Below are 20397 nucleotides of genomic sequence, written 5' to 3' on the forward strand. Positions count from 1 at the left end.
CCATATATATAAAATTTTAAGAAAGAACTGGCGTCTATTAAGTTCTGCAAGTCTCCCTGCTGGTGTAATATCAAACAAACCAAGAATGATTTATCGTAAAAGCAGGACATTGAAGAATATATTGTTTCCAAGCTATTTCAAAACTGTGAGCAAACCCAACCCTACTTAGATTCCAGCTAAACCAATGGGCTTCCACATATGTGGCAATTGCTGCATTTGTAAATTTAGCCAAAACAAGCTAAAGACATTTAGAGCAAATCGCTCGAGAGTTTTCTATAAACAGCTTTATCAACTGCAACACCACCTATACCGTTTACATGATCACATGTGCATTTAAAAAATCTACATTGGCAGCAGTATTCGTAGCTTAAAGCTACGAATTCAACAACACGCGAGGGCTATAAAAAATTGTGACACTAAATATCCAGTTGCAATGCATATACTCCATGAACGCCCACATGACAAAAACATCACATTCTGTGGCATTGACCATATAACAATTCAAGAAAGAGGTGGAGACAGGGAATTAATTTTAAGACAGCGGGAAGCAAGTTGGATATGTCGTTTGAGATCGGGTAAACTAGGGCTCAACATTAATAATGAGGTCCATTATTTCCTATGAGATATTCAGATGAAGCCTGATTTTTGATGTGATCTATGTGAGGAGATGTGTATTAACAACTAGCTGTCGTTCGTTGAGGCGGCATCTCTAGATCAATGGCACATTTTCGAAATGTCACTGTGCCTTCCTACTTTTATAATTTCTCCAAAACTTCTGTTTTGATGTGATTCATGAGTGCAGATGTGACCCAACAACTAGCTGTCATCCGTTGAGGCAGCACCTTTAGATCGAGGACACAGATCATTGAAATGTTATAGTGCAACCGTATTTTTTTTTAATCAAAACTTCAACTTAGATACATCACGATCTTTATTGAATTATTTTTGACATGTCGATGACATTTGGGGATATCTACAGAGTATTTTCCTCATCTTTATTAATACAAATTAACTTGGTTTATCAATAAATGTCTTAGTTATAACAAAGGAACTATAAAAGATGTGATTTTAAAATGCATGGCCACTCAATTTGGAAAGAATAATAAATGCTATAATTGCATCGGATGTATCAGGATATATGTAACCATAGACAGAAGTGATCTTCCATCCTTACTTTTCTTATATAAAACACCACCATGATCACTTGTGTAATAACTATTGGGCAGTAGGAGGCGCTAGGCGTTTATATTTTGTAAGATGATATTGAATCATCGTGTCAATGTTCCGATATGTATAGCACGTTTCGTATAAATTAGAATTTGTAAACCTGAATAAGTTAAGTAATACTGTAAAGGCATGCATCCATGATAATGGAGACATTTATTGTTAAACATGTCGTAAGAAAAACGAAAAACAAACATTTTCCTCTTCCAAGATGGACACTGCATTTATGCAGGAATAGATACTGTTTTCGGACGTTGTTTGTGTTTACAAAATGTCAGGTGTTTATCATTATCGAGCGCGGGTTTAAAAAAGCGCGCCGATACAAGCTCGGTTTACTTTACTGGGAAACTGACTAGAGGACATGCTGCCGATCACCAAGCCGTAATCATGGTGAGATTCTTATTGCAGTAAGTCCATTAACAAGGTTTTATGGTGCCACCTTTAATAAGGACAGACTGTTCTGTATACAAACAGTACCGAGAGTTACTATATCGTCTGAGTTTTTAGCTAAAAATATTTTTAAGCTATACACTATTTTTAGGGATAATGTAACTTTGTGCTGCTTCACTGATATTTTTGGAGTATTCTTGAAAAAATATTGGTGTGTTGCCTATTTGTGACACCCGTATAATTTTTTCTTCCGTTGTAAATGAATAACACAACTAATTGGGGTATAGTTATGATGCACTTGTTACTAAATTCGCTCATGATTTATGTGACATTGAGCCATGTGCATTACCTTACAACATTAAGTCGTGTACTTTGCTTTATACTAATTTAGCGCTACACAACCTTTTTTAAACATGACCGCTGTTTTTTGATTAACGATATGTCTATTTATTGTCCAATAAACATTTACCCTTTTTTAAGTAGCACATTCCTTGATTAACTTTCTTTGCCAACACTGACCCAGCATTTCTGGTGGTTTGTGTTGTTGGATATTTAGGGCGTACCGTCGTTTAGTAAACATTTATCTTTTTAAGCATTATATTTCTTGCTTAACCTTCTTTGCTAACACTGACCCAGCATCCCTGGCGGGCTGTGTTGCTGGATATTTAGCGCGTACCGTTGCCTGTGACAACACCCATAGCAACTACTAGCACACTACGCTGTAACAACTAGATGTAAAGTTTTGAAGCCTCTGTAAACTGAGATGTTTTTTTCATCAATGTTTGGGCTGTTAAACAAAGATTTCCCAATGACATTATAGCCTTTGATGTTTATATGCAACATTAAGCAACAGTGTCTCTGTGCAATTTTGGTTATTCACGATTTACGAGCGGACATTAGGGAGTCTGCCCGTTTCAATCGCCATATAATGATAGTAATAACTTTTGGAATGATCATTCAGCATGACAGATGCATTACCATAAGAGGTGGAATGTATTTGGGAACTAGAGCACAAATCTGTCATTACTACTCAGTCTCCTTCTTTGTAGTGTCACCACAATACAATATTCATTAGCTTTTCAGTGCAAACTCAATTGGTATATGCTGTATATCTTGTAATATTATAAATGGGTCATGTATAAATTTGTTTGCAAATCAGGATGGAAATGAATATGTTCTCATGTTGCATATATTTGTGTTTTGTAGGACTCAAGCATTTAGTAAAAATTCCTATAATCCTGGAAACTATGAGATTCTGTTGTGATTTCTGAAAAGTGTTGTCTGTATTTAAATAAGGCATGCAGATAATAATGATCATGTATATATTCTTAAGAAAAGCTCTTTAGTACCATATTTGGGTACTTTCTGGTTTATCAAAACAGTCCCCTATCATGTCAATAAACGTAAATAAGTTGAGCAGAATGTATTATAGTGTTAGAAATATTAGATTGAACATGTTCATGTAAAATGAAGTGTTAGTTGAAATGAAATATTGACAATTGCATCTTCTCATAATGAGAAATAGTAGAAAAAAATAATATTTTTGTACATTTGTAAATAGGTTTTTAGAATATATGTTTGTATGTGTTTTTCCATAGCCCTGAAAAAGTCTCAGTGTGAGACGAAACGCGTCGGCTATGATCTCCTGTGATTTTTATGAAAATGTAATAAAGAACGTCCTTCGAACATAAAAGAAAAAACAACTGGACTTTGGATTTCTCTTCATGTGCTGACTACTTTGAACTGTATTATGTGATTACATTGCAAAGTGCTGAACTCTTATGTTTCATAGGTTTATAGGAATGTATTCCTTAGTAAGGGGTATAGAGGAAAGTGCTCCTCGGTTCGTTGCACTGACATGCTTTACTTATAATACTATATCTGTCAGGTGCGGATTGCTGTAGCCCCTGCCCTCAGCTTGTTTAAATAGAAAAACAAAATGTATTAATTATTATTAAAGTGTAGTGGGCCAAAATGTTATTGATCACTTACAATAATATACTATGGCACAAGATGAGGAAGTGGATGAGTATCAGGTTGCAGTGAAACAGCTTGAGAGTCATTCTGAAGGTAAAGCTAATTGCGTGCATCAACATATTTTTCACAAGCTTATAAGCACTAAATGAATCAACTGATTCATACATAACAGCTTTGAAAGTATTGGCAACATGTTGTGATTATGAAAACTTCACTTCTCAACTAGAATTGGATCAATTGGTTTCTAGATGTATTCTAAAAAAGTTCGAATGAGATTACTAATGTGCAAAACCCACCCTTGATTAAACTGTTTGACATTGTCGAGAGAACTGAAAGTACTGAAGAGTATACATTACAATGCAGAAATTAAAGGCAGAATTATCATCAAGACTACAGGTAATTTATGAAACTCAACAGGATCCGGTTGAGAATGACACTGAGGAATGCATTATTGCTATGACTGACGGCAAAACGATTTATGGTGACGAGTGATTGGATCATTAGGATGAAATCTGATTTGACTTTAAAGGATGTGTTAAATTTTGTTTCTTCGGGTCGGCCAAAAGAAAAGTCGCTGAGCTAAGATCTTCAACTATATTGCAAAGTGTCTAATGAAATTCATGTGGAAAGTGTTATTTTGGTGAGAGAATATAAGTTGATCCCACCTTATTAGTTAATATGGAAAATTCTAGAAGCAGCACAGGCAGAACATTTAGGCATGAGTGCAAATAAGCGTACGGTAAGGAATACATTTTGGTGGCCTGGTGCAGATAGAAAAGTTGAGGAATTGGCTCATAGCTGTGCACAATGTAGTGTGGGTGATAAACACTCAGTAAGGTCTGCACTTGTGGCACAACCAGTGTAATGTCCTGGAAAAGTTTGGCAGAGATTTAGTGTTTATTTTTGGGGCCCATTTCATGCATTACCTAACAAAATGAGATATTTAATAGTGTTAGATGACTATCGAGATGGCTAGAGGTCAGGTGTGTGACTGACACTTCTACAATGAATGGTATCCGTGTTTTAGAGACAGTTCTACAAGAGAAGGTACTCATGTGAACTTTTGACTGATAACAGTGACCAATTCACCTCTCTTGCTATGAAGAGTTTTAAGTATAAGTATTTATGCACACCGTTGTACCACCCTCAAGTCAATGGCAAAGTTTAGATGTTTAATAAAGTATTGGTCGGGTCTATTCAAAGTGCATTAAAATCAGGTGTGAATTGTGAATATGCTAAAGAGATCTAATTTGGCCCTACCAAACCAATCCGCATTCCGTGACTCAGAAGATTCTTCTGGAAGTAATGAGGGGAAGAAAGGAAGTGTCTATGTTGAGTCCATGAGTCCAATTTGGGTAGTAAAGCTTTAAGACCAAGAGTGTGATGTTAATTCAATGAGCAAGTTGGCAAAATGCTTTAGCGATAAAAACTGTTTAGAACAGTGTGCAAGAATTGAGAAAAGTCGTAAAAGGAAAGTCATGTCAAGAGTTTGTGTAGGGGATTAGGTTTGTATCAAGGATTCCTTATTGCTTTGAAAAGGGGCTTTCAACTTCAGGGATCCTGTGCAAGTTGTAGAGGATAGAGGCAATCCTGAGTGGACCGGGACTACAGAAGTACTATTTTCATCACACACCACATGAATCTGTAATTACAGAAACTGGTGCTTACCAAGGGAATGGCATTACTGCATCTGATTCTAGTGGTCGTTCCGTTTTTCAGCCAATATCGATCCTGAACTTTCACCAGTATTTTGAAGTGAAGAATTGGTGATGCTTTCTCACATCATCAGCAGGATGATGTAAAAGTCTTTATTGGTATGTATGGGTTTGTTACTGAAAGGGGCTTCAGCTGAGACCAGCTCCTGGGTCGTTTGTACCATGTGACATGATCTCGTCATACAGCATTAAACAGCGGTAAAGATCTATGTGATTCTTGGAGTTTTTGGACACTACATGTACTTGCTAGGATCTTGGCATTCACAACATTCCACTTTTTCATGGCTGGTTCCCTAGGTCCATGTTGAGCAGAATACAGCATTCTAAGATTCTTGTGGTGGTTTCGTCATGATTCAGACATGAACTCTCAAACTGCTGATGTTGTCCCGGGAACCTTTTCTATGCATTGCCACCTAGTCAGAATGTTATCTTAACATTGACTAGTGATGGTGGGCTTCAGCACCTCCAATTTTTTTAACATTGCTTTGTTGATGTCTAGGTTTCTTCACAAAATCCTCGCCATGAAAAGACTGAATTTAATACTCAGTGTGCCCCGTCGTGTACTGTGACCTGCTGAGCAGATGCTGACATTTTACTCCCCTTTACCACACCGTTTTAGTTCAAAGGCAGATGGGACAGGAAGTTTGCGGAATGTGCACCAAAACAGTGGTCTCATGTCAGAGTTGCTTATACTTCAATAGCATAATGTCAGAAAAGGCATTAAATATATTTTACATAATTCAGTAAACCGGACTACTGCCCATTTAAATTTTTAAAAAAATGTTAGTTACTGGAGGTAATTTGGCTAAGTGTCAGGCTGTGTGAAATACACATATCAATATAACAGATAAAAAATGTTTTGACCAAACATCTTGAGAGTATAACAAATGTTACATAGTTTCTTACCTATACAGTATTCCCGCACACAAGACAACCTTTATCAGTCCAGTTCTGGTATATTGTTCAACACTGTGTGCTCTTTGTGAAATTGAATCAAAGGAACTCCACCTATGCAAGAGAAATTCATAGTGAGTAATCTTGGCCCATAAAATAGTTAGGCACAATGATGTTCACAGCAGTAACCTAACAAAGGTGTCTTGGGCTCTAATATGAACAAGAAAAAAAGGGGGTCTCTTTGCCCTCGGGGCAACATTAAGAGAGAGTCAACATTGTGGGGGCAATTGGTCCCTTGTAGGCACTACACCTGCTGCATTTATAATACCTATGCCACTTTTTATGGGTCTCTGAGATCTAAATTCTAGCCATCTTTCTTCTGTCTCTACCGCCATTCCCATCTACTATCATTTACTTCCGCTTTCATTTTCTATCCCTTTCAACTGCCTCTTTCCCACCTTTCTCACTTTCCTTATCTTCTTTTTTTTTTCTACTTGTCCCCATTTACCACCGAGGTTTTCTTCCCCCCATTCCTCTCACCCCTACTTCTTCCTCAACCAGCACTCTCTTTACTACATCCTAAAATTCTCAATCTCCCTTAAATCTCCGTCCTCTTTATACAAGTAATAACTTTCTCTTTCACAACTACTCCGTCATTTTGCTCTCCACAACTCAGTCCTTGTTCTCAGGCAGATCCTAATATTTGCCCCTTTCACACACTCTTTGTTAAATTGTATCTCCTTCGCTTCCATCTCGTCTTAAATCAACTTCACCGCTCTTAATTTTCTTTGCTACCTCTGACACTCTTTTCCCTCCCCTTCCTCTGTGTTCTCCAGGTCCTTGTGTTTGTGGTCTTGCCTGAGAAAGCACATGCGCTGTCTTATGCAAGATACTTTGCTTTCTAACAGGGTATAGGCGGCCCACTGATTAGCATTTGTTGACTTCCTGGTCACTCATTTGCTGCTTTAAAGTTACCTTCCTCTTCTTGTGTTTACCCCTCCCCTGGAGCATGGACGCATTACTTGTGTCCTTGCACTACTCATTTTTTTTAGGTGCAATTTTTTTTCTTTGTGTTTAAGAACACTACAAGAATGCATGTTATTCAGCTGCCTCCCTTCATGTACTTCTCCCTCCTTTGTGTTTCCCCCTTTTTAAATTGTTTTTGTTGTGCCGCCTAGACACGTTCACTTCTGCCAGCAATTAAAAAGAAAATGCACTATGATGCCGCCAGTGTCAACACCATGAGTCCTAAATCTTAATACATTTTAGCAACACCACATTGATGAGCCCCAGCAACACAATGTCCGTGGTTGATAAAATCTCGTTGGGACGTGTCTTTTTTTGACAGATACAAATGTTATGGATACCATTATTGTAAATTTTTTTGGGCGGGGGGGCACTGGAAGAAAAAAAATGAGATTCTTTTCATTTTCATTACTGTGATTTATTAAATATCTTCTAAGGCATTCAACATTGTTCGCATAAATAAATTGGCTGCGCCAGAGTCTGATGGTACGAGCACATACAGATGAACAGCGAGATTGCTGCAACTCAGTAGAGTTGATTAATCGCCATTTCACCCACTGCAGAAATCTCTCTGTATCAAACAAATCTCAGTTGTATCGTACAACTTTTCATCCTTCCAATGTCAAAAAGAGAGACAAGCTCATATTTGGAGGTAGTAGGAATTTTTGTGGCGTCGCCTAGAAAGTACATAGTTAAAATACTGTGTAAAAAAGGCTCATCTGTATTTTTTAGGGTAATGAAATCAAATTGCATGTAAACATTTCCGACATTTTATTCTAACGTATAGCTAGAATAAAAGCAGTTTGTAGCATCTTTGAATTAAAAATGCATCTTTTTAAACCACTTTTGTAGTGAACTGAGATTCTAAAGTGCAGCTCTTAAAACGACTATTGGACAAGCAATTATTTAAGATATTTCCTTTTTTAATTGTTAACTAGTGTACTCATTCCCTAATTTTCATCATTCATGTACTTCTTGGGTGTTCCTTCAACTTCACGTCTCAGCTATTTAACATTATGAAAATGTTGCACCTTTCAGCTAAGAACTAGACCGCCTGGGACAGGGACGTCGGATGGGTTTGTAGATGGGGCACTGTGTGCTGGGACGGCGAACCTAGGTGTCCTTGTGGCTAGTGCATTGTGTGCTAACATAGCGACTTCTGGCAGGCCTCGAAAAATCCACTCGCAATTGCGAGTGAAAGTTTAGCAGGTCGGGCTATTTTTAGCACTTACTCAACCCTGCTGACGAGTAAGCTTAAACTGGAATAAACAGGTGTTCTGTTCCTTCAGTAAGTGAATGAGCAATTATGAGGCCTTGAAATCTTGTTTTATCTTGACATATTTGGGGACTGCTCAAGGGCAGAGGTCAAATGTCAGTTGTCTTTTTACTAATTGTTTCTCATGTGTTCCTGGAAAACGGGGTTTACTTTTCTTTCTCTTATTACAGTTAATGCTTTTTGTCAAGTGAGGGATCTGACAATAATTGTGAAAAAAAATGAAGTAAAATGTCTGTTTTTTTCTCTAAAACATTTGAACAGCTTGTAAACGACTAGTACAAGTAGATCAGGAATTATGAAAAAACTTTTGTAATTCAGAAGTGTGATGCAAACAAAGATTTAAATTGGAGGAAAACAAATCAGAACACTTTACTTGGTAATGTGCAAATGACAAATATTTGCAAAAACTTTATTTCCAACATTGTACACTACAATATATAGTTTTTAAAACCACGTCCGTGACAAATTCTGTGGCCATTTCAATGTAAAATCTGCTGATAGTTTTAAACATGATGTGAGAGACAAGCCCTAATGACAATGCATTTAATGAACTAAGAGGCAAGTCTACAGTCAAGTTTATCTTATATGTGGCCAGATTTGCATTCTATATGGAGCTAATTTTTAGTCTATTAAATCAATCAAAATAGTTTTCTGTACAGCAGACGTGCTAACCTTGCATATTTGAAGGTGCTCTCATATGTGATAAAGAAGAAAATGGCGTCTCAGTGAATTTAAATAATTGCCCAGGATCACATAATTTGAAACCAGTTTATGGGTCAAGAACATTATAATTAGGTCGGGTAGATTATTTAAGTCACTAGATCTGCAGATCTAGTAACACTTTTTGGATTATTTGAGGCTTGTCTGGCGTTTGTGAAGCTTCACTTTGTGCTGAGACTGCGACCCCTTCAGTGTTTGTGAATGGTGCATTATGTATGTGCACCGCTTGTGTGTGGTGCTCTGTATGCTAGGACAGCAGACGAGTAAGTGAGTGAGTGTGTGTGTGTGTGTGTGTGTGTGTGTGTGTGTGTGTGTGTCTCTCTCTCTCTCTGCGGTGGTGTGTGAGCTGGGATATGGGCCCCTGGTTTATCTGTTGATGGTGTACTGTGTGCTGTGTGCTGTGACAGCAAGGCATAGCTTCCATTGGTGCAGCAGGACTGGAGGCAAAGCCCTGAGGGACCATTGAATTCTTATTCATATATTTTAAACATTAACCAGGGAGCCTTTTCCTTCCTTGCACTAGGACCCTTGACTCACTGGCTATGTTAGTGTGACAGCGGCCGCTGGCGTGCTCCTGAGTGGTGCACTTCCCTTTCCCAACCCCAGCTCACCCTTTAATTCCACCACCACCACCACCACCACAACCACAACCACCACCACCCCCCCGTACATGCTTTATTGCCTAACTAGCAAACCCCGGACTCCATTCATTTTATGATTGTTGTATTGCGTGGAAATTATTAATAATGTTAGCAGAATGTTTCATGTCACCAGGGACCCAGAGTTACACCCGTTTGCCATTGTCCAAATCAGTGCAATCCTTTGTTGGGCCGCCGCCCCCTGCATATCAGACTAGAACTCCTGCAGGTTTACATCAAAATGTGCTGGTAATCAATTACTTTGAGATTCTCGGTCTGAGAACAAACCATTAACCGTTTTAGCAATCAAATCGGTTTGCTCATGGAATCAAACAGCCTCCTTGTATACAGGTCATCTTCATAACACCAGTTATATTAACAGCATTACATTATTTTCTTAGGGTCTCAATTTTCCCAGCTGAAAGGGGTGCATCATGTGCTATATAAACCAGTATATTGCAAATACAGTTGCATATACAACCGAGAGCTGGGAACCACCTGTTCACATACTGCCACATATGTGTTTAGACACATACTTAAGTATGCATATTTTTCACACCTGGGTCCCCTTACATTTTCATTACTAACTCATAGAGGCCAATTGGAAATATTGTTGCTGTGTAATTAATCGATGTATCTCTTACAAGTCATAATACAGACAAAGCACCCAGGGCCGGACTGGCCGTAGCGGGCACCGGGCAATCCCCGGTGCGCCGCACGGGTGGGGGCCGGGTTTGGGCCCCTGGGGGCCGTTTGTTACAGGGCCGTTTGGCAAAGAGCTCGGCAGCACCCCCAATGGGGGGGGGGGGGGGGGGGGGGGAGGGGTGGCGGCGGCCGAGTACTTTGCCAGGGCCGATTTTGGTTCCCAATCCAGCCCTGAAAGCACCCTCATTTGATTTCTTTCGTACTCTACGGTTATGAACTTTTTAAACTCAATTGTATTGCAATTTTATTAAATAACGCTTACGACCCACGAGGCACTGAAGATTTTTATGAAGTGTAGCACGCTACTCTAACACAAAGTTAGTGGTTAAACCTTGGTCATTAACTCCAGGGGTGCCTTATCCACATGGGCGGAGGTGCGTCGCCCCACTGCTTTCGCGCAGTGCGAGAAGCAGAAACATAAAATGGTATTTAATTACCATTTTATGTTTCTGCTTCTCGCACAGTGAAAGAGCAGACGGCAGGGTTTGGTGGGGGGGGGGGGGCAGGTGGACGGTCCTGCTCCAGGCAAAGGAGTGGCTAGCCCACTGTGTGGGCGCTGACTGACTGGTCAGCCCTAGAGCAAACCAAACCAGTCATGCACAACCTGCATTATCTCCAAGTAGGCTGCATGCAGCCTACATAGAGAAAATGGCCTCCTCATAGACGCCTGTGGAGTCGGCGTCCTAGCCAATGACAACACTGCCATTGCAGCATTGAGATTGGCTTAGGGGAGGGGAGGGGAGGGAGGCTGCCTGCTTCCTGTATGGAGAGAAGAGAGTAGACACGATGCAGGACCGGAGAAGATGGTAAGTTTATTTTTTAAATTAAATTACCCCCCCGCGTGACCCCCTCCCCACCCAAGAGTCATGCAGGCTGCGATTATCCCCACCACAGAAACCTTGATAAAACTACTCTATTCTCACTCCACCCCAAAGCCCAAATTAGGTTGTTTCAGTTCTTTTTTCAGTTCCCTTGTTTACAACACATAATGCACTATAACCAAGTCAGAGTCCAAATTATTCTAAGAGTACCACTGTTAACCCCTCTGCTCCCCTCCCACAGAGGGCGATAGGATAGTCTCCCCTCTAACAATCAAGTCTTATTATATTGCCAAATATGTATGAACATTATTTATATGTGAATACATCTAATTCAATGCCGTACATTTATTCTTTTTGTAGACAGAAGTTGAATAGAATAAAGCCATGGCCTGGTACCTATACAACTGAGAAACTTATTTCTGGCTAGTACGGAGGGTGCCCCGAACCCAAAATAGATGCCGACATACAGAAGGCAATACCAACTTTAATTGTGCAAAGTGCTCCAAATGATTCTTTTGAGGGGATCGGGTGCCGTGCACAGACATGTCCTCATCAATCAAATATCTGAGGAATAAATTATCGTCATGGAGTTAGGTGTGTGGGCCACATTCAACAATATAATTCCAATCTATCAATCGTACCAATCGGGTTTCCGAAAAGGCCAGTCAACTTCTACAAATTTACTGTCTTTTACTTTAATTGCGGAGGCAGCAGTTTACAAAAGACAAAGTGTATCCATCTGCTTTATTGACTTGAAACCGCCTTTGATACCTTTCCACGCAAGTTGCTGTGGTCTAAGTTGGCAGCATTTGGTGTGCCGCGCAAACGCCTGGACATGATTATTCTCTTATATACCAACACATGGGTTCAGGTGAAGTAGGAGATGTCAATAGCGTGACTCAGCGATTTGACACGCCGGACCAGCATACCTCAACAAACGACTCACCTTCTACACCCCGAACCACCAGCTTCGCTCCGCTGACCTCGCCCTCGCCACCGTTCCACGCATCCACAGATCGACCGGCGGCAGCAGATCATTCTCCCACCTCGCCACCAAGACATGGAACATCCTCCCCAACCACCTGAAGCAGACCCAGGACCTGCTGACCTTCAGGAGACTCCTCAAGACCTGGGTTTTCGAGCAGTAGCAGAACCCTACCTCCACATCCCCAGCGCCTTGAGACCCTCATGGGTGAGTAGTGTGCTTTCCAAATAATTGATTGATTGGTGTCCTGAAGCAAGGCTGTGTGGAAGCACCATGTCTCTTTAAACTCTTCATAGCCGATCTACCACTTCATTTGCATAAAATAAATGCTGATTCGCCTAATCTTGCACGAGGTCATATATAATATTTACAATATGCAGACAATACCATATTACTCAGTCATACTCCGATAGGCCTACAACGGTTATTTGAGTCCTTTGATAAATATAATTAATAGCACACCAGTTAAAGACGAATATAAAGAAAACCAAAATAATAGGGCATACTAGACCGAAGTCCCGGATATGGAAAGTTGGTGGAATGGATATTGACACAGTCAAGACATACAAATACTTCGGAATCACATTTAACACCTAGAGAGCCAAAACAGCTACCTTAATTTAGGCCTTTAGTAGCCTGCGTGAGAGGCATTCATGCCGGTCATTTGGCAAAAATCATTAAAAACAAACCTAGTCCCTGCATTAGCTTATGGAACAGCAATTTTTCGCTGTACTGATGTCAATTTATTGGGCCAACTACAAATTTTAATCTTTAAATCCGTCTTCAGGATCTCAAAATTCGGTTGGAATTCGGCCTACAAAAAAAATTAGTAAAACAGTCTGCCATTTTTAAAAGCTTATATATTCTGTTCCTATCTGATCCCGGTTCCTTACCCAATTTGTGTTGGCAAGAAATTATAAATCATGAATTTTGTAAGTGTCTGGAGATCTTATTTAGCTGAGTGCCTTGACAATTTGTCACTTGGACTCAAGACAACAAACAAGGAGATATTTAAGATCATTCTAAACCAAGCGACAAATATTTTACAAAAGATAACGAGGCTCCAACGGCAAAAAGGCAGGCCTGGACTGTTATCAATTCATTTGAGAAATTTGAGCTCCAGCCGTACCTACGATCACATATACCAACATGTACGAGGGATGCGTTTCTCAAGCTATGACTCGGTAGGTACCCAACAAAGGATGGCATGCCCAGGTGGGGGCAGCAATGGCAAACTAATTGCTGCAGGCTATGTGGTTATTCAAAGGGATCGTTAAGCACTTAGTTTACGTCTGCTGTCGTCTACTACAAGCACAAAGTACTTTGTTTAAACCATTGTTCATTGCCCTTGGAGTGGGAACATGCCGCCAAGCCGTTATTTTCTGCCTATCTGGAAAATCAATCTCTCTTGTCTTTCGCCGTAAAAAGTTTTTGTTTTTGGCAGAAAACATGTTATAATTGTCCTATCTGTTTTACTGCTTTAGTAGCGATGTGATCATTGATGCATGTAGGAAGCTGGCTCTGTATATAATATACCAAAGCGAGGTAAAGTGTGCACAGAGTTCAGTGGAACCCAAAAGGTAGGCAGAGGTAAAGTAGATATCACCTCACTATCTATTTGTGGTAGTGTGGTCGAGCAGTAAGGCTTTATCAGAGGACAGTGTTAAACGTGTTGTAAACACTCAGTCAGCAAATGAATTAACATACTCAAAGATTGAACTTCAGACCAATTGTTTTTGTATAAAACTACTCTTTTAGTTATTTTATTTTCCAGAACCAAGCAAGCCTGGCACAGGTAAGTGATACATACTTTGCAGTAAATATACAGTTGTAACACAGTTTGGATTATAGTTGTATATGCCCTTTGTTTTGATTTACAGTACTGTTACTGAGAAATGCAATGCTTTGGTAATACAGAACATATACTTTGAATGGGCTTATTAGTAAAATCACCAGTACATTACTTTCAGATTACTTTTCTTACACAGTGTAGAATACCTGCATACTGCACTGGGACATTTTCCTGTAAACAGGTAAGTAAAAGCGTTTTTGTTATTTAGTACAGTTATAAAAGGATTTCTTAGGTTTTCCAACTCCACACTTAGAAACTTTTCATAGAAAAACAGTCAATGTTATCCTATAGAGGAAATTAGTGTTATCAGTTCAAAGGTAAGTACTTAGTTGTGAGAGTTGGTATTCTGGGGTTAAACTAAAGGGTCCCCCAAGGTCAAGGATACACACTTGTTACACCCTCAGCAGCATGAGGGTGGCCAGGTGCATAGTGCTTTTTTGGCGTCGGGTGCCCTGTAGCTTTCAATGGGGAGTCTCTGGTTTGCAAACACACCGCAGGCTCGGGGACAAAGGTCTTCTGGGTGCGACCACCTCTTGGAGAGGTAAGTTGGGATGTTGGGGGTTGGTTAGGCACAGTCGGTTGGGCCACCCAAGGCCGTGGGGAGTCTGGTGCAGGGGTGCCTTTTAGGGTTGGATCTTCTTAACAGCTCCTGGTTGCAGAAGGGGGGGGACCTTCCGGTTTGAGGCTGCAGGCGTCGGCTGGAGGCTTGAGGCAGGTCATGGATCACCGGATCTCAGGTCAGGATCGCCAGGGAGACCTCCTCTTGGTGTTGGGCCACTTGAACTCGGGCCATGGGCGTCAGGTGCAGAGTGGTGCAAACTTGCGGAGCTGGAGTCTCTTGTAGAACAAATCCGGTGTTCACGGGAGGCAGAGTCTTTGGGATTGAAGGCAGGCAGGTCATCCGGGTTTCTCGAGGTTGCTGGCTGCAGGACACACCAGGATTTTGCTGGAGCAGGTTTGAGGTGGGGACAGGCCGGTATGGCTGGGGCCAAGTCAGTGGGCGTCCTCCTCTTGTTAGCTTTGGCATGGCTGTTCGGGCCTTCTTTTCTTCTTGTAGTTTCTTGTCTGCCTTCTTGGTTCAGGGCTGCCCACTAAATACAGTATTAAGGGTCGTTTTAGGGGCCTTGAGGTCAGTAGTCAAAGGGCTACGGACCGGAGGGTGACTACACCCTTAGTGTGCTCACCCCACTTGGGGGAGAGAGCACAATCCCTAATCCTGATTGGAGAGTGCCTGCCATCTGCAAGATAGCGGGCACTGAAGAGTGGGCTTCACCTCACCTCCCCCACCTGAGGGGTGGGGTTGGCAGAGGTGGGCACACCTGGGCTGGCTAATTTTTCCAGCTGTCTTCCTACGAAAAGGAGAGGAGACAGGAAGGGGGCCTGCTCCTGACAGCAGGAGAGTCTGGGGGTCGCATTACAAAGGCTGCCAGGCCTTTGAAGCTCTCCTGCCACAGATGGCTCTTCCTGGCCTGGGGGAGGTGTGAAAACCTCCGCCCAGGAAAGGCTTTGTTTCTGGGCTTAGGGAGCAAAGGTTCCCACCCTAGGGGTCCAGAAACATGTCTCGTGGTGGCAGCCTGATGTGTACCAGTCAGGGAACCCACCAGAGGCTGGTCCTTTTTCAGGGGGCATCTCTAATATGCCCTCTGAGTGCATTTGACATTAAAGCCCACACTGGCATCAGTGTGGGTTTAATGTCCTGAAAAGTTTGATATCACACTTCTCAGTTTTTAGTGTAGCTATTATGGTGCTGTGGAGTTCCTAATGACAAACTCCCAGCACCATATACTCTTAATGGCAGGACAGTACTTACAATGTCTAAGAATGGACTTAGACACTGAAGGGGTACAGGGCTCATGCACCTGTACCCTCACCACTGGTATAGGGCACCCAGCTAGAGGGGTGACTGATCTATGCCAGGGCAGTGGGTTGTAGGAATGGCACACAGGGTTGAGTGCCATGTCGACTCTTCACTTTGTTCTGCACCAAAACACACAACCTGCAAAGGCTGTGTGTAAGTGTAAAAGTACACGACCTCTAAGGGTGGCACAATAAGTGCTGCAGCCCTTAGAGGCCTTCCCTGGTCACAGTGCCCCGAGTACCTGTGGTACCATTTACCAGGGGTTGACCTGTGGCCAGAGAGTGCTAATTGGGTGTACAAGGTACAGTTTTGGGGAAAGAACACAGGCCCTGGGAACCTGATTGGCAGAGACACAGGGCACATCAAGTCAAAGTGCATCAGTAGTCTGGCAAAAAGTGGGGGGGTTACTGAAACAGAAACCCAGCCTCCTACAATGTATTTTGCAGATACGTTGCACTATTTGAACAAGGACAAGGGACATTATTACTGATGCACGTTAGCGATAATTTGTACAGTTTGAACAATATGAAAAATCTATGCTTTTATTGTCCTTGAATGTTCACTGTTTTAGTAGTGATATGATTATTCATGCACTTTAGTGATATTTTATACCAAAGGTCCAATGACAGATTTAAATAGAGACATTACCATTGATGCACTTTAGCTATATTTTGTACTGTTTGAACAATGTTAGATATCAATGTTTTTTTTTTAAAGAATATTACTAAGCAGTTGCTCAGTGTACATCGAATGATACAATCGTTTACACTAAATGTGACTAAGACAGTGAGGCATAACGTCAACTACCCAGTGGACAGCGAACCCTCCTCCTCTCCTTCTACCTTCCCCTAATTGGACTTTTGTGTCTCCCTATACAGGCTCCATTTAGCCCACACTTCATCAAATTTCCTAGGGCAGCCCCGACTGATAAATCACCTGTTCCGCCAATCAGCACCAGACCAAGTCATCTTCACTGCCCACGCCTTTGCAATTTTTTTGCCACCCCTGCTGCCAACTGTAACCATATTTTCGAGTAACTTTGGCCAATTGTCCTCCTCTGATATACATAGCAGCTGCCATCTGGCTGGCCTCTAGCAGGACCGCAAGACCCGTAATTTTGGTCATGACTTGTACAACCCCCTCCCAGTATCGTTGGATTACGGGGCATTCCCAGAGGATAGAGGAAACCGAGCCAACTGTGCCACATTCTCTTGGAAATAGTGTTCCGTCTGTTCTCGTATTTTATCTTGGAATTTTCTGTCTTTCAAATGTCAGGAGACTATCCTTGAGGGCAGCACAGAATCTGTAATAGGGCCCCAAAACGACACCACTACCGGGGAGTGGTTAGAAATGCCTTGCGCTAGGTGGCCATGAAAGTGGCTCGCGCTAAGGAGATGGGAAAATATATAATGCAGGTGGGAGAAACTGACATGTGAACTGGTTCGTGGTTGGAATGTGATCACGCCAGAGGTTCACCAACCCATGGCCACTGTGAAGGATTTAAGCGGGCTCTCGCATATGTCTCTCCCTACTGGTCAGCCGTCCTTCGGAGGATTCATCACGTCACTTGTGTCCACCTCCCCCTCCCCAACCCCACCCCGAGTATTAGGGTACCCATCGACATTTCCAACAGAGTTTCCACCTGCAATCTAGGCAAACGGAACAAAGATTGAGGATATTGGCATCCCAAATTCCCGTCTGCAGGACAAATGTACCCAAAGGATCGTGCCAGGGCTGGCCCGGTGTATACCGTGCAGATGATTTTGGAAGGATACCTGTGCCTCTGGAGCTGAAGGTGAAACCCGTGTGTGCCGCCAGGGAGTAACCACAGCGATGCAGGCTTTATAACGATTACTTTTTAAGTGGGTTTCCTATAATAGGACGAGGTCCCGATTGTGGCTGCGGATATATTGCAATACTAAGGTTCGTTTAATTTTGCTACCCAGGCCATTGACATTCCATGTCTTAACTTTCAAATCTGAACGGACTTGGGACCCCATGTTGGGTTGGGATGCAATGTTTCCCGGCCCACTGCAGAACCGTGCCTGTGATCTGCCCTCCTCCCCCGGCTTGATCTGAGCCTCTCCCCTTGCCTTACCATGTGACTGATCAAATACACATTATACTGTGCAGAACTTTGAAATCAGAACATAACTACGAGTCTCCTTGAAACTCTCCCCCTATGCTACCCTGCACTGTAGAATTTGTAACGCCCAGCACCCCAATTTGCAGAGTGCCTGTCGCCCTAAACATAACAACTAGCACGTCATGGGTTAGCCGGTGTCACCAAGATGCCCAGGGCTTCTCGTAAGCCATTGGCAAACCCTTTGTAACTATTACTTATCCCCTGCACCGTCTGCTCATACAACATATTGCGGCGTCTCCCTCCCGAATGCCAAAGAGCCACCAAGGTGTGCAGCCGTGTGTCAACCTTAACTTTTCCCCACACTGCCAAGTCCCCAAAAACATGTACATTAGCGCTACCCCTCGCTCCCAAGAGCCATCCAAGGGTACAGTACAATGGTCCACACAGTGTCATTGGCTCCCGACAAGAGTCCTCATATTTACATCCTCTACGACTTAAGGTCTAACCCAGTGGGACCAGCAGCACTAAGAAAAGGGTACTTATCCTTCAGCCAGCTGTGTTAATGAGAAAACCTCAGTAGAGTGTCCATCATGATGGTCTGCCAAGTCGTCTCCCTGTCGGGCAGGTGGGGGAGCATCTCCTCACCTAAGCATGCCACCCCCACCGTCCCAGGGTGCACCAAATCTCCAGCCATTCCCAGTCTTTCTCCGGTGTGGCAAAATACTAGGATTTACCCTGTGCCACCAAATGGGGCTTGGCAGCAACAAGCATCATGTACTTGAGTTCTTGAGCGTGGAGCACTCCCTTTACTTCATCAAAGCTACGGTGCTCCTGCAGCGTAAAGTCCGGGAAGAACTGCACTGTGGCATTCTATTTCAAATCCCCATTTGAGCGACCACCCTGATGATGTTATGTAAGGCCCTGCTCTCCTGACGCTCAAGTCTAGCCGCCATAATGTCTTGCTGTTTTGCAAGAGGTCGGACTTGGTCTTTCACTTTTGGACATGGTTTGTAACGTATTGATATTCGTCTCAGCTTTCGTGATTTTCTCTGAACTTTTCTAGAAGTTGGCCCGTAGGAGATTTACATCCACTTACACTGCATCGTTTTTGGGTTCTAGAGTACCTTTGAGGTCACGGATCGCTGCCATAATGTGCCCCACTGAGTGTTCCGCCGATTCCAGCGCCTCCATGCCGGACACACTCCACTGACTGCTTGAGTACGGCGTATTTGTCCATCTTGTTAGATTGCATCTGTTGCTGTCCCTTTAGTTTCACCATGTCCCCTTATAGAGCAAGGTAACAAAGAGAAAGGAGAGGGGCGGGGAAGGAATATCCTAATGGCGCTACTGCGGATATTTAAATCTGCACTGTATGCGGTGGAGTTACTTGATTCTGGCAGTCACTGCGAATGTATACCACTGCAAGTTTCAACCAGGGACCATGACTGCTCTCACAGCAGGCCCGGTTAGCAGGTGGGCCAGGCCCACCCAAACATGAGCTTTGGCCCTCGCAGTAAATCTGCCACCGACGTACAACAACAATTAAAAAATGTTCAGATAACTGGCGATTTATGATCCTGCTGCAGAGCAACCATTTATTTGTTGGTAGTTTTTAAATGCAGATACTGAATTGTATGGGGATGGCTCAGTGGGTTACTGCCTTTGTCACAGATATCCTTGTCTTACTTGCAGTTCAGAAGTTACTATCCTACATAGGACAGTGACCTATGAACTGTCATCAAAGAGCTGCATACAAACTTCACTTTTTTGTGTTGTGATATAGTTAAAACGTCTCCAGTCTTTCATTATTCTAATGTTGCTAAAAAGAGTTTGTTTGGGCAGTTATCTATTTTTATCAGTAAAGCCAACCCCCAACCACTGGAGTACTCTTTAAATCCAGACCAAACCCTTGTAAGATATATTGCCCATCAGTGTGGATGTCGTGATTTTTACACCTTGTAATCCTCATTGGCTTATGTGACATTCCCCGTAGACTGATTTATTGTCTCTGTATAATGTGTGCTGTGATGTAAAGTACTGTGACACCCTACACTGATATGAGTAGCGCTATACAACAAATGAAATGCATACAAGAGAGGGGCAACTGAGAGATGAGGGGCACTAGTGGAGGATGGCAGCTAGGGTAGCCGAGGAGGAGGTCACAGGGTGGGGGGGGGGGGGGATCTACTGAGACATGAAAGGCCCTGGTGGAGGGTGGCAGTGAGGGCAT

The 20397-nt window shown here is 42.4% G+C and overlaps 1 protein-coding gene across 1 annotated transcript in view; it reads right to left on the reverse strand.

The window, feature by feature from the left end:
• The window catches only part of C2_1H5orf34 (chromosome 2_1 C5orf34 homolog), a 245527-nt gene that overhangs the window by 164737 nt on the left and 60393 nt on the right, over nt 1–20397 (reverse strand). Inside the window, exon 5 of the mRNA XM_085631217.1 lies at nt 6213–6314. Coding sequence (XP_085487343.1) covers nt 6213–6314 — 102 coding nt within the window. The remainder of the gene's footprint in view (nt 1–6212; nt 6315–20397) is intronic.

This window comes from Triturus cristatus, chromosome 2_1 (assembly GCF_964204655.1).
Source record: "Triturus cristatus chromosome 2_1, aTriCri1.1, whole genome shotgun sequence".
In the NCBI taxonomy this organism is placed as follows: domain Eukaryota; kingdom Metazoa; phylum Chordata; class Amphibia; order Caudata; family Salamandridae; genus Triturus; species Triturus cristatus.